Below are 13,730 nucleotides of genomic sequence, written 5' to 3' on the forward strand. Positions count from 1 at the left end.
CATGTTTCCCTCGTAACGAGTAAACTGACTTGTCATGTTTCACTCGTAACTAGTAAACTGACTTGTCATGTTTCCCTCGTAACGAGTAAACTGACTTGTCATGTTTCCCTCGTAACGAGTAAACGGACTTGTCATGTTTCCCTCGTAACGAGTAAACTGACTTGTCATATTTCACTAGTAACGCGTTAACTGACTTGTCATGTTTCACTCGTAACGAGTAAACTGACTTAGACTTGCAAATACGACGGGAGGGTGTAAGGTGACATCGTGAATCGTCTGTAAACTTAAGAGTTCAATTACTTACAGACCGATACGAATTAACATTTGCCGGCAGAATCTGGCGGTTATACCCTTTCCGCGCATTTGACTGAAACCATTGGTCATAAATCCTAAAATACCTTCTCAGATGGAGCTGGTATGTTGACCAAAACCTCGGCTCTGCCCCCGTTTTGGTCTACAGTACATTTTTAGCTCCACCCTCGTGGTTTGGGTGAGACAACCAATACCTCCAGTTCGGTATCAATTCCTTAGATTAAGACCATCGATTAAACCAGTCCATGTAAAAATAGGGCAAAACCCCGTTTTTCTCAGTTGCTGGTTCATTTGAAGTTATCAAATTTCAACCAATTGGTGCTCAACGACCAACACTTATAGGTACGTTTAGTACCGACAGAATTTTTCTAAATTTTACCTGATTTCTGAGTTTAGATTGGCAAATGAGTGTCCTTTTTGTGGGGAAATATAAGCGCCTTTTTTGTATGCATGCAGGACATTTCATTTTCTCCAAAAAGTCTTCTGTAATGCCCTCGATGATATCGCAATGGTCCGAATTCCGTTACTAGGGATAATACACTAAGCAAAAGGAAATGACAAATACAAATATACATGAATGGCTTTTGTTAACCAAACGGAGATATCATCACGAGTGACTTCAAAACATACTGAAACGTCATGACTTTCTTCTGAAAGGTCGTCTGTCGCAAAATTTGTTTCAATTTATTTATCATCACAGATGTTGTGTTATACCATGGATGTACAGCACGGTATGTATAGCGTATACATAGCATGTATGCGTGGCAATATGCTTTATACTCAACTCGACTCTATAAGACCAGGTTGATAATACCGCCGAATACCACATTTGATGTTTATTCATTAGGATATTCATCCAGGTTAGGGGTGTTAGGCCCATAAAAATTCTCGTCAGAGACCTCATTGGTTGGAATCATGATTTTGGGTAATCCTACATGTATGATTAACATGTATTGGGCGGGCAATAATTGTATGATCTGGTCTTATAGAGCCGAGTTGAGAGTACCTTTATATAGAGAGTCACCTCAACTGCGGCCGTCATTTCTTTGGTTAAGAGAAATATGTACTAAATAGTGGTCACTTCTCAGCATACAAAGATTAATACTTTCTTTATTGCCTGAGACCTCAATGCCAACGCTAATGTGTTTAAATACACTTAAATGTCCAGTGTGTTTAAAAGTGCGAACAAGCCTTTCATAAATAAAACACTGTATATATATTTGTACTCCAGGTACAGAATTTTATTTGTTAGGCCTATCTTGTTTCTTTTTGACTGGTGCATTGTGTCAAAGAAAGGAAGCCGGTGTACGACTACCCTTTTGTTAATCTCCTGCTAGGTGCCGCAGCCTAGCGATTTTTATCGCAGAGTATGCGACAATTATCGCTATTAGTTGATTAACTATTATAAGGGACTAAAGATCACTAGTGCGGTGTGGACTACCGGACGAGGATAACCCCAATACCGTTATGCTGAAATCTTAATTGTAATGGGTGAGGATTCATTTTCTTCCAATTCGGGAGTTAGTTTTTCCAAACACGTTTTCAAGGGACTGTATAGGCAGCAGCTAAAAGGATTAATACCTGATTTTCATGGGATCTGTTACAAATATAGACACTTGTTAAGCCTATCGTCAGTCCCTCGAAAAGATGTGTCCTTGCATCACGAAAGTTATTCGACATCTTTTTTATCGCCAACCAGTGGGGTAGTCTCACTATCCTCCGATCTTTTCACATGCAGATACTTCTTTATCCCATATCCCAGAACGGACAACATGACGACGACTGCTCCGATAGAACTCAGCGAATCCGGCATATCATTCAACACTACTATCTGCAAAACGTATGAGATTGGAATTTCTATCGTAGCAACCAATGCTACCATCGCAGCAGACTCGTGTTGAAGCGCCAGAATATATAGCAATCGGGCAAAACTCCTTGTTAGAGCTGATCCAGCAACCATGAGCCAAGGCTTTGGTGTTAGCGGGAAAGACCACATTTTCATCGCTGTAGTGGCGACTGACACACCAATCACGATGGCAAATCCAGTTAGGAACAATATTGAAACTGACGATGTTTCCTTGATTTTCCTTCGGAGTACAAATGCTACCGACATCAGAATTGTGGATAAACCCAACAGAGAACAAGCTAGCCATCTCGGTATAGACAAAGGGTTTTTCGCCATATTCAATATTTCTGTTTGAATTTCATATCTAGATATTATGGCAAACGATGATATGTTTCTAAACTCCATTGTTGTACTGCAATCGGTCGCGTTTATTGCCACGCCTAAATCTATGTCGGCACACTGCACTTTAGGATCGGTCATGTATCCGGTCACATTGTTTATTTTTATGTTCACACACTGCATTTTAGAATCGTATTCAGTCACATTGTCATTTTTTATGTACACATACTGTAATTCAGAATCGTATGTAGTCGCATTGTTAATGTTTATGTACACACACTGCACTTTAGAATCGTATTCAGTCACATTGTTTATTGTCATGTTCACACACTCCATTTTAGAATCGGATTCAGTCACATTGTAAATATTTATGATTACACACTGAACTTTAGGATCGTATTCATAAGAGTTTGGATTTTCAATGTGAAAAAGTTGCAACAGGAATTGCGGTTTCACAATGCAGAGAATTCCAAGGAAGACAGTAAAACTAATGAAACCATCGATCACATCGAAATGTTCCTTCAAGAAAATATATGCCAGAATGCCAACAATGATTGGTTTGCAATAATAGATGGCGTTCGCGTCACCAAGAGGCAGACTCAGGACGCATATGCATGTAAGGGATGCAGCCGCCCCAAAAAGGATAGCAACCAGCCATACGTGGATATTCCGAGGGAACGGGCTTTCCTTCTTCAACAATAGACACAGTGCTGCAACGAGAACTCCCGGGATTTCTGGTAGAACGATAAATTCGAGTGAGCTCATTCCATTCGACGGGCTAAGCTTATAGAGTAAGAAATAAAAAGCGAATGCAATGGATGATATCACTGTCAATATGATACCCAAACCCCTCCTCAAAAATGAATAACATAGCTCAGGGTACGTCATGCCGGTGGTTTGGAATTCAGGATTGAAAAGCCCCTACTGATGCCAGTGTAAGCTCAGTCATTCCACTCGAAAATGACACAACCATATGGTTACGAAATGGGCTTTGAACAAGTGCTTTGTGTTGAAAATTTACCTCAACATAACGTACATCTATTAAGTTACCCATCAAAGTGTTACATAATGAATCATATTTGCCTAGACTCCGCGCGCCGATTAAGGCAGAGTCAACGCTCGACGAACTTTTATTGATGCCAAACCGCAACCTTGAGATGTGACAGCAATTATAGGCCTTGGTTTTCAATGGTCCGCTGATTTGTGCATATATTTTGATAACATTTTATTTTTTATATTTTTTATGGCACTAATCTGCTGCCGTAACATAGCATGTTGACATGGTGATTTTTTGAATTGATCAAGGTGATTTTTTGACCTTCCCAAAAAACGTAATTTTTCTGGGAAATCCAGAAATACGATCCAGTTATTTAGGGGAAAAGTTCACTTAGATGCTTCAAACGTAACGTACCGTACCATTTTTTTTGAATCATTGTTATCAATGAATTATCACGTGTTGAAGTTGGGCAGTTTTGCGCCACGCATGGGTATAGATCGATCTCAAGAGTATATCATGAGGTGGGCATATTTCATCAAAGTTTTAAAGTCTGTGGAAAAGGGTTGATATTCATTGTACCTAATTAAATGCTGGTACCTGGCTAATTATCCCACTTATACCACTAGTCAATTATTTATTGCACAGTCACCGGAATACTATCCAGTAATTCTATAGCTAGACCAATAAAAGTCGCAAGTCATTATTATCAATATGATGTTTATCTTGAAACCCCCTGAATCCGCTGGGTATCTTGGAAAAGGGTAGACTCCAGAGCAAACCCTGCAGTGCAGAGTCCAAAAATTGGTCTAACCTTAGAATAAGGTCTAACTCAATTATTTTTATACAAATGTGGGTTACTATCATACACTGATGGTTTGGTTCAAAGATGTTGAGAAATATTGCATTGAGGTTAGGTTAGGGCAGTGAAGGATTGTTGGATCTGATAGATTTGAACCTAACCATGAGCGGCGTTGAGGGTCGAGGTGATGTCATGTTTTATTCAGGGAAAACTGGTTTATGAGACCATGACGTCTAATGGTACAGCGCCACGTAGCGACAGAATTACCAATAAATCCGTGTCAGCCATTTTCTACGAAAATTTTACCGACATTGTTTCATATTTTCCGCCGTTAATCCAAATTTTATCGATAACTGTGCTACAAAATAGGTATTTCTTTCAGTATAAGATATTTCACTGTAATCAGGCACAGGGTGAATAATGTTTGTCGCCACAAATGTCACGATTTGCTCCAAAAAACCACGGTTTATCAGATGTTGCTTTTTCACGCGGCCATGCATTGCATGATGCATGCATGTGGCGCCTACCATGATCCATATCATCTAGCTGTTGTGTGCATTCGTAACATGCCAATTCCGATAGGCTTTATTTTGGCTAGCAAATGTCTGGCGCGATTGACCGTAAAATTATTAAAACCTGTAGAGTAAAGGTAGTTTGTTTTGCCCTCCCTTAGTAGGTGGTGGTACCGGCGTACCTAGAAAAGGGCCTATATTCATTTCAATATTTAAATATTGGTAAAAATTTACAATCCCCGATTGGAAATGACATAGTTTGATCGCATTCGTTGTGCGGTACTTCTGCGTTATATCACCATATTAACAATAACATCACGACATTAATTTCAATTTAAAGTGGGTAGGCCTGGTATATAACGCACACTCTTCAGTTCACACGACGGGTGATAACATATTTCTCATAACCCAACCAACCCAAATGAGAGCTTCTCTCATTCGTTTAATTTCAGGAAACCATGTCCTACAGAGATTCATATTCATCTAGATCAAGGGACGATTACAGAGATCGTGGGGACCGTGAACGTGATTATGATCGAGGAGGGTAAGATTCATTTACATCTTCAGTCACAGTGGACAATTTTGACAAAAACAAACCAGAGCATATTGACATTGTTTGAAAATTTATTTTTTTATGCGAATTCATTTGAAAGTGTTATTTTTTCGCAAAATGTTGGGTATACAGGGCTTCCTGCCCTTACAGTTACACATTTGCAGGAAATTTTACACATTGCAAGGCCTGTTTACACTTTGTCAGGGCCATTTTACACTTTAACTCAAGGAAAATTGTTTAAAATCATCCTTAGATAATGAGAAAACCCAGGATTTACACTTTTTGTTGCTGATTTACTCTTTTTGTTGCTGATTTACACTTTTTGTTGCTGATTTACACTTTTTGTTGCTGATTTACACTTTTTGTTGCTGATTTACACTTTTTGTTGCTGATTTACACTTTTTGTTGCTGATTTACACTTTTTGTTGCTGATTTACACTTTTTCACCAAGGATTTTACACATTGCTGGACTCGAACTCATTCAACTTGAAGGCAACTCTGAGTATAACATGTTCTCATCATCTCTCCAATAGGTCATCCTCAAGGCATCGCGACATGCCGCTTGAATGCAAGGTCTACGTCGGTGATCTGCCGGAGCGAACAACTGAGCGCGACATCCATGAACACTTTGAGCGCTGTGGCGCCTTGAAGAACGTGTGGGTTGCCAGGAATCCGCCAGGGTTTGCGTTCGTCGAGTTCACCGATCCTCGCGATGCTGAAGATGCGGTCAGGCGATTGGACGGCATGTAAGTATTGCTGGTGGCTCCCCCAGCAGTTGATCATGACATTTTTCAATCCGAGCAAAATCTGATGAAGTAAAAGTACTGTAAACCGCAAAAATTTTGTGCCATTATTTTTGTTGTAATTTGCGCAATATTGGAGAAAAAAATTTGTTTTCCAATCAAAAAATATTTTTCACAATTTTTATTCCGGCAATTCATGTTTTATTTGTGAAATCGGTCAAAGTTTTACGGTTTTACAGTATGAAGAAATACAGTAGTAGCATTGAGCCCACTCGAGTACAGTTGAAATTAAAACAACTGATATCTTTTGGAAGAAAAAGAAGTAAGGTATTTTCTTTTCTGCTGTCGACATATACATGTACACAACTGGTTAGTGTCTCCCAAAGAAAACTTTCCTGTCTTCAAGTATTTTTAGGCAAGTCGCAGTTCAGAGATCATTGCGCTTGAGGTCTCTGCTGAACAAATTTTTTTAATGTTCCATTCTGTCAACTTTAATTCTTACCAGTACTTTGTAATCACAGGGTCACTTGAACTCTTGCCGAATGTACTGGCACTTCCCCAACAAATGATCGGTACTGCCCCAACTAAGACCGGCATCGGTTCGATCTGCATCACTAGTCTGCTCTCGAGACACATTTATCACCTAAACATCATCATCAACCTCGTCTGATCTACCTGTGGTGGAATGTGGACCGCTAAAATACAAGGATCTGCATTTACAGTAGAACCTCCTTATCAACGACGCGTGCTGTCCTAGTAGAGAACTGTCCTGATTACAGCGGTCTGACTCAATGGATATGCCCAAATTGGGACTAAAAGCAGTGTCCTTAAGAGAGGGTGTCCTGATAACAGATGTGTCCGCTATTAGAGAGGTTTCACTGCTTCACCCTGCTACTCAAATGATGAGGCCCCGATCTGTCATCTGAATCAACCTCTCGCATCTTATGTTCGGCCGATAAGATCAGATCTTCCTGCACCGTTATCTTACCACCTTACACAACATCTGCCTCGACAATCCTTCCTACAATCATCTCCTTCGCCGCTCCAGTTGTCAACACGCTTCAGCACCGAGTACTGGAAGGACTGCCGTCGTCCTGCATTTAAAAATCATCCTCGCTCATCGACAGAAGACGCATTATCTGATCCCAGAATAGTAGCTGACCCTCTGTTCACCGCAGAAAAAGTGTCGTCAAGACTAAAGTTGACGTGATATATAATTGACTACTCATTTGTACATTCGAAAACTTGTGAGGCTTGAAGTCTTGAAATGTCCAAATTGATACCCCATGGTTAAAAAAGTGCATTACCCTAATATAGACTTCGATATCAAATGTAGAAATGATAATCAGTTGACTCCAAATGTCTTATATATCAATCTGCAACAAAAATAAACTGTACCATACCTAAAACTAAAAGTGATCAACTGAATACAAACGCCTGTTTGATTTGGGCTTGACTCAAAAGTTTCAAAAATGTCTTTTGATACTATTATAGAATCAGTTTCAGGGTTACTCCTCAAAACTAGTTCCTATGCGTACGATTATGGTAAGGTGATACATTTATATATCGTAGGACTGCCATCTGTTTTCTACACTGTATATGCCATCGTCCTGGAGCTATAATTGTATCACTTTACCTTACCGCAGTACATTGTTGTACCACCAATGGTTGTTTGGGAGAAAAATACTAAACAGTGGTAAGGGTCTGAATTAAAAATTTGATTATGAAGGAGTGAAAAAAGTCATTGGATTGGAAAATCTACAGCACTTTGAGGTATCAAATCAACCAATTTGGAAATGTCCACATCGGCGCTCTACAGCCCTGGTCTCTTCCCTTGGTGATCAGACAAGGCGACTTGTTATCTTCCTGAACAACTGGTGCCTGCGACTTTTAGACACGTCCGAATGTAGGAATCTTAGTTGGCCCAACATCTTCATGTGGAATTGGGAATCGTGACGTCTCCCTTCTCGGTCATATAATGCCCAGACCTTTCTTCCACGGCTATTTGGTGTCTGCAGTGCGTCTGTTGAGTCAAGTCACATGGCTCTCAAGTCGTCTGGTCGGATTCTGATCTTCCCTCTGCCACAACACTAATGGGTCCAGTGCCAGGCACGACTCAAAACAGCCAAGTCCTGTCCATCTCAGTAGACGGTTTCCCCACTTCCACGACCAGTGACCGCTAAAAAAGTCATCCTCATCGCAAAGGGAAGAAAATTCTCACTCAAGTCATCGGCCGCCGATTTGATTGATAAATCTACCCTCTGCCGCAACAATTTGGAGACAGCAACTTGACTGCCTTCCTCCACTTGCCTGACTATGTGTTCTCAGCGTCACTTCCCGATTCACCTCGGCTCTAACCTCTACAAAACAGTAGGTGAATACATCAGGTTTTGTTTTCTTTTAAAACTTGGTACAATGTTTGGTAGAAAATGTTGTGTTTCTAAATTTGGTAGTCGTGATCTCCATTGAGAACTGTCCAAGGCTTGAAATAAGTGTTTTTTTATCGTAATTTGCTTCAAGCAGGCCTCTCGATTACAGTAGAACCTCTCTATTATGGACACCCTCGGGACTGACAAGTGCTGTCCTTAATGGAGAGGTGTCCTGATTAGAGAGGTCAAATTCAATGGAAACAACCAATTTGGGACCAAAACTAGTGTCCTTAATCGAGATGTTGTCCTTGAAAGGAGGTGTCTGCTAAGGGTGGTTCCACTGTACATAATTTGAGACAACCTGCTTTCCTGAATTTGGACTTTTCACGCCCAGCATCGCCAGTGCTGAATTTGGGCTCCTCTCTGACGCATTATTAGACAATAAATCTTGATCATGTTGATATTATTGTAAAGTTTCAGGAATGCTAAACAATTATGCGAAATTGGCAATTTTGTTACTCAAAGGTATCCCCCCAAAAACTAATAAGAAATATGGAGATTTTTTTCAAATTGCTACTTGTTCACGTTGAAAAAAACTTATTTCGAGCCTTGGTGGGAGTAACGTAACTTCTTAACATTTTTGCACTTGTTTACATTCAGCTTGACGACAATATTAATTGGTATTAAAACCAGAAAACAGTACCGGTAAATGAGTTGTGCGGTGGTAAAACATACCAATGTTCTACAGTTACAATGTATGATAAAATCATAGTATGTGGTATTATCAGCATTGGTCTGGCCAACTGTTCTACATCATAACGGTTCACAAATTACGGCCAAGGCAATTTCTTCCTTTACTTCCAGAAAAGATGTGCGATATTTCCCTGAGTCTGAGTGGCTTGATGTAACAGTAATTTTTTTCCAGGTTTTCTAAGGCCTGACAGTTTCTTTTCTTGAATGGGAGGTAGTTCTGCAAAGCTTGAATGTGGAAACAAAGTTTTAAATAGCTTTTATCAAATAGCTTATTCCTCCATAAGACTAAGAGTGCAACGAACGCTTGACAGGGTTGCGCAGTGTCACAGAGATGACGTCAAGCAAATTCCGTCGTGATGTCAAGCAATTTCCGTCATGACGTCAAGCAAATTCCGTCATGACGTCAAGCAAATTCCGTCATGACGTCAAGCAAATTCCGTCATGATGTCTGATTACTGATGCAAAAACAAAAGCTGAATGCCTCGTGCATTATGACACAAAGATTTCATAACGGCATGACCATTTCAGCAGTTAAATTCATTCACATCAGCGTCACTATCTTGAAATGCGGGTATGGGACATGTATGATGTCGTTTGACTGCACTCTTATGGAGGAATAGAGTCAATTGGACGCCATGGTGTAGTGATGGTAAAAATGGGGATAAAGGCCATAGCATTGCAAACTTTGGGAAAATCTTAAGAAAATTTTTATCTTTTATTATTTGGATATTTTTTTGGCTTTTCGGTATCAAGTGAGAACTACCATTATTCGGGAAAAAAATTGATCAGGCTAGTTTTCTTTTCATTGATTTGGTAACTCATGCTCATGTATATGTTTTGTTGTACAGCTCTATGAATGGATCAAGGATTCGTGTGGAAGCTTCGACTGGTAAAGTGAAGCAAAAATCTTGGAACAGACGTGGGCCCCCGAGGCCAAGACGGGCGTTCAATCCTGACGACAGATGCTTCGAGTGTCGGAGAACTGGACATTATGCCTATGACTGTCCGAATGTCGGAAGGAGGGGATCAAGTAGAAGGTAGGTACCATGTTGTCCATATTTTGGCAGGGTTTGTCTCTTAGAAATTCGAGGGCTTTGAAAATACACAAAAGGGGAAAAGTGCAGTACACAGCCTAATGATAATTGAAGAGCATTTAGATATGCCTTACAATTTGTAGCTCTGAGAATTATTTTCATGGAGTCTGCAGCTGATTGAGTTAAAAGTACGATACAAGTGCATTTGTTTTCTGCCTATTTCAGGTCGCGGTCAAGGTCAGCTTCACGGGGACGTTCCGGGCGAGGCAGACGCAGCTACTCTAGGAGTCGCAGCAGGAGCCGTAGCATGAGCAGGTGGGTTTATTTGAAGAAACTGAGTCTTACTATAGTGGAACCTCCCTTAGCGGACACCTCTATTAAAGACAACCTCTCCATTATGGACAGTTGTTGTGATCCCAAATTGGTTGTTTCCATTCATTTTGACCTCTCTCATCAGGACGCCTCTCTTTAAAGGACAGCACTTGTCAGTCCCGAGGGTGTCCTTAATAGAGAGGTTCTACTCTACTGATTGGTAATGTTTGGCAGATTCATTGTGAAGAGTCTTAAGTTCCTTTTTATCGAGGCCACTGTCTCCAATGTGCAGTCATTCTCCTTCTCAGATATGTCTTTTCTTTACTCGGTAACCAAACATTTTCTTTTTCCTTCAGCGAGCCAAGTCAAAATTAACATTTGTCAAATTGTGTCTGTTCATCTAAATCACGTAGGAAACTATTAAACACCTAGTCGTCAAGTGGTGTACAGCCGGACAGCGGACTATTTAGTTAGGTTCCTGATTGAATAATAACTAAAACAATAGATAGTTTTGCGGTTACTTAATGTTAGTCTGCCTTTATGATAGACGTCTGCTCTAAACCACAGCCTTACATTTGGATAAATTGTCATTCAGGTCCAGGTCCAGGTCCAGGTCAAATGATCGTCGCAGGCGAGATAGGCAAGTATTGAATTTGACATAATGGCTAGTAAATGCTTTTACTTTAAACTTCATGTACATTTACACAAGCCATCTCTGTAGAAAACTGTAGTAAAAGCATTTATTAGTCTTTATAAATATTAGCCAATATACGGTTTAGTGTGTAGCCTTGTCATTGAGCCAGCTGGGGACCCGCATTTAGAAAGATCAATTCTGGATAATCTGGTTTCAATATTTCTGGATCCATTCAAGAATTGCCAGATTTCCCTTTCATTATCATTTTCATTTTCAAGTTCAGGGCAGGCCAATGAGTCAGGACTGGGTGTGACACGTTAACTGCTTTAGACTAAAATTGAAAGAGAAATCGGCCAAGGTCCGCACCACTGGCCACTGCCTGAGAGTGAACACAGAACAGCGATATTCCAGTGAAGCGGTTGCCTATCTTTTACTGCAAAACTTTACCTTTTGCATGGTGTGTTTATTTAGCAGATTACTGGAGCCGTAAAACTTAATGCTTAGTTATGTTTTGTCGTTGTTAACTTTCCGGATGAGGTTGGAGCGAAAGATCACAAGAAATAAAGTACCCGAAAAAGTTTTGGGGTTACAGCATGAATGAGGATTACCAATGTTTCTAAACTTATAAGTAATCCATATGTTTTGTTCACTTTTTAGGTCTCGATCGCGCTCAGCCAGTCACCACAGCCATCATAGCAATCATAGTCACAAGGATGATAAATAGCTATCATCTGGGCATGAATGGAGCGGTATACAGGATAGGCCGGTGAAATATGGCTAGCCAGACACGCTTATCATATCCAAGAAGTACACTTGTGCACCTCATATTTCATACATGTACAGCATGTGGCCTTACAGATACAGTCAACATTGAGAGGACGTGTCGTATTTTCCTGTTTCTCCAACAGTGCTACCAATATTGAATAGACACTTTGCATTCTCCTGTTTGGTCTGATAGATTTGACCGATACTAGTGAATGGACACATTTTTTTATTGTGTATGGTCAAGTTAGTAGATGCAGCCAGCACTGGACAGACCCTTCATATTTTCGTATATGGTCATGTAGATGCAGCTAGCACTAATTAAACACTTCAAATTTCGATGTATGGTAATGTAGATGCTGGCCAAGTCAAAAAGATGCAGCCAACACTGAATAGACACTTGGTATTTTCCTGTGCGGTCGTGATTGTGAGGGAACTTGCCTAGGAAAACTAGTGTCTTTGTAATTAAAAGTATGAAATATGTGGATTTACTCGATCAAAGATATTAGAGACGTGGCTTACCAAATAGCAATAGAATTGTCTGTTTGAACTTTTTCCCTCAAGCTTGAAATCCTAAAAGTATTTTTATTCTGCCTGCTTGCTTCACTGAGGTCCAGTTTTTAAAAAAACATTGTCTCATGCATCCTGTCCGAGTCTAATATTTCAGCAGACCTGATAAAGAGATTTTCAGCTTCTTGCGGAGCACCGAAAAGGGAATTCTGTTAAACCTAAGTACTTGGCATGTGCCAGATCTCAAATTAAAAAAAGTCGGTAAGCCGGAAAAGCAAGATAAGACATTTTGGAAATCGTTTCCCCTTAGTCCTTGTATTATGGTACGTTTTTATATTTTCGGTGTGTATGAAATTCTGTAAAACTAAGTTATTGTACAGGAACTCCTTCATGAAATAGGAAATGTTTTGACAACATTATGATTGTTGAAAAAAGGGTAATATGGTCACGTCCAGAATTACTTCGTGATCCTTGTCCATTTACTTTTATCTCAGAACTTCATTATAATATGTATTTATGTATCATTTTGTGTCGTGGTAGATTAAAAGTGGAAGAATAAAATTTTTATCAAATTGAAATAAATAAATGACTGATTCTTTTGTTCAACCACCTCTGTTGTTCGTTGAGTCCCCTTGGATATCATACTTAGCTGCAGCAGCCTGTTTATGAGAGAAAGAAAGTGAGGAAGGTTGAATTCCTTCTTGGAGTGGGCAATTTTATAGTACCCGGTAGTTGAGTTCACAGGATGCCTCCAGATGCCCACGTTCATGGAATCTTCCAGATTGCTCAGTTGCTGGGTGCTTGGATGCCGAAGTTACATAACGCTACCAGATGCCCTGGGAGGGACTTCTTCACCCGGATCACTGTTTGAGTTGTGTCGTTTGATGAGGGGATCCCCTGGACATTGTCCGCCCTGTGTTTGGTGTTGTCTCCATCTCCAGTGTAGTTGTGGCACTATATCTGAACCTGGTGTTGGAGGAGGCACCCCCCCCCCTTTGCCTCGGAGGGGGCTACCAAACCCAAGTTAAAATGAAAGTCCAGGCAATTTTTGCAATCAAAGACTGCATAAAAAGTGGTCTGAAAAGAGACATGATAGCCCTTATCAAGACTGACGAAAGTGTACAGTCTCCTGGTTGAGCCCATACAGAATTGGCCAAGCTATTTATATTGAAACGCCCTGTACTCTAGTATTGGAAAACACATGAAAACTGTTGGGTGAGACCTAGTCGTGTAGCATTATTTTCAAGTCTCAAAA

At 40.2% G+C, this 13,730-nt stretch overlaps 1 protein-coding gene across 1 annotated transcript; it reads left to right on the plus strand.

Moving 5' to 3' along the window:
• The first annotated feature begins 4,574 nt into the window (after nucleotides 1-4,574).
• LOC135492154 (serine/arginine-rich splicing factor 7-like) lies at nucleotides 4,575-13,055 on the plus strand. The gene is made up of 7 exons (XM_064778375.1): nucleotides 4,575-4,662; nucleotides 5,258-5,349; nucleotides 5,892-6,104; nucleotides 10,072-10,260; nucleotides 10,483-10,572; nucleotides 11,165-11,209; nucleotides 11,861-13,055. Exons 2-7 carry the CDS (start codon nucleotides 5,264-5,266, stop codon nucleotides 11,925-11,927), a joined length of 690 nt encoding a protein of 229 aa, XP_064634445.1. The 5' UTR covers nucleotides 4,575-4,662; nucleotides 5,258-5,263; the 3' UTR covers nucleotides 11,928-13,055.
• The last annotated feature ends 675 nt before the right edge of the window (nucleotides 13,056-13,730 follow it).

Source organism: Lineus longissimus, chromosome 8 (genome assembly GCF_910592395.1).
Source record: "Lineus longissimus chromosome 8, tnLinLong1.2, whole genome shotgun sequence".
Taxonomy (NCBI): Eukaryota; Metazoa; Nemertea; class Pilidiophora; order Heteronemertea; family Lineidae; genus Lineus; species Lineus longissimus.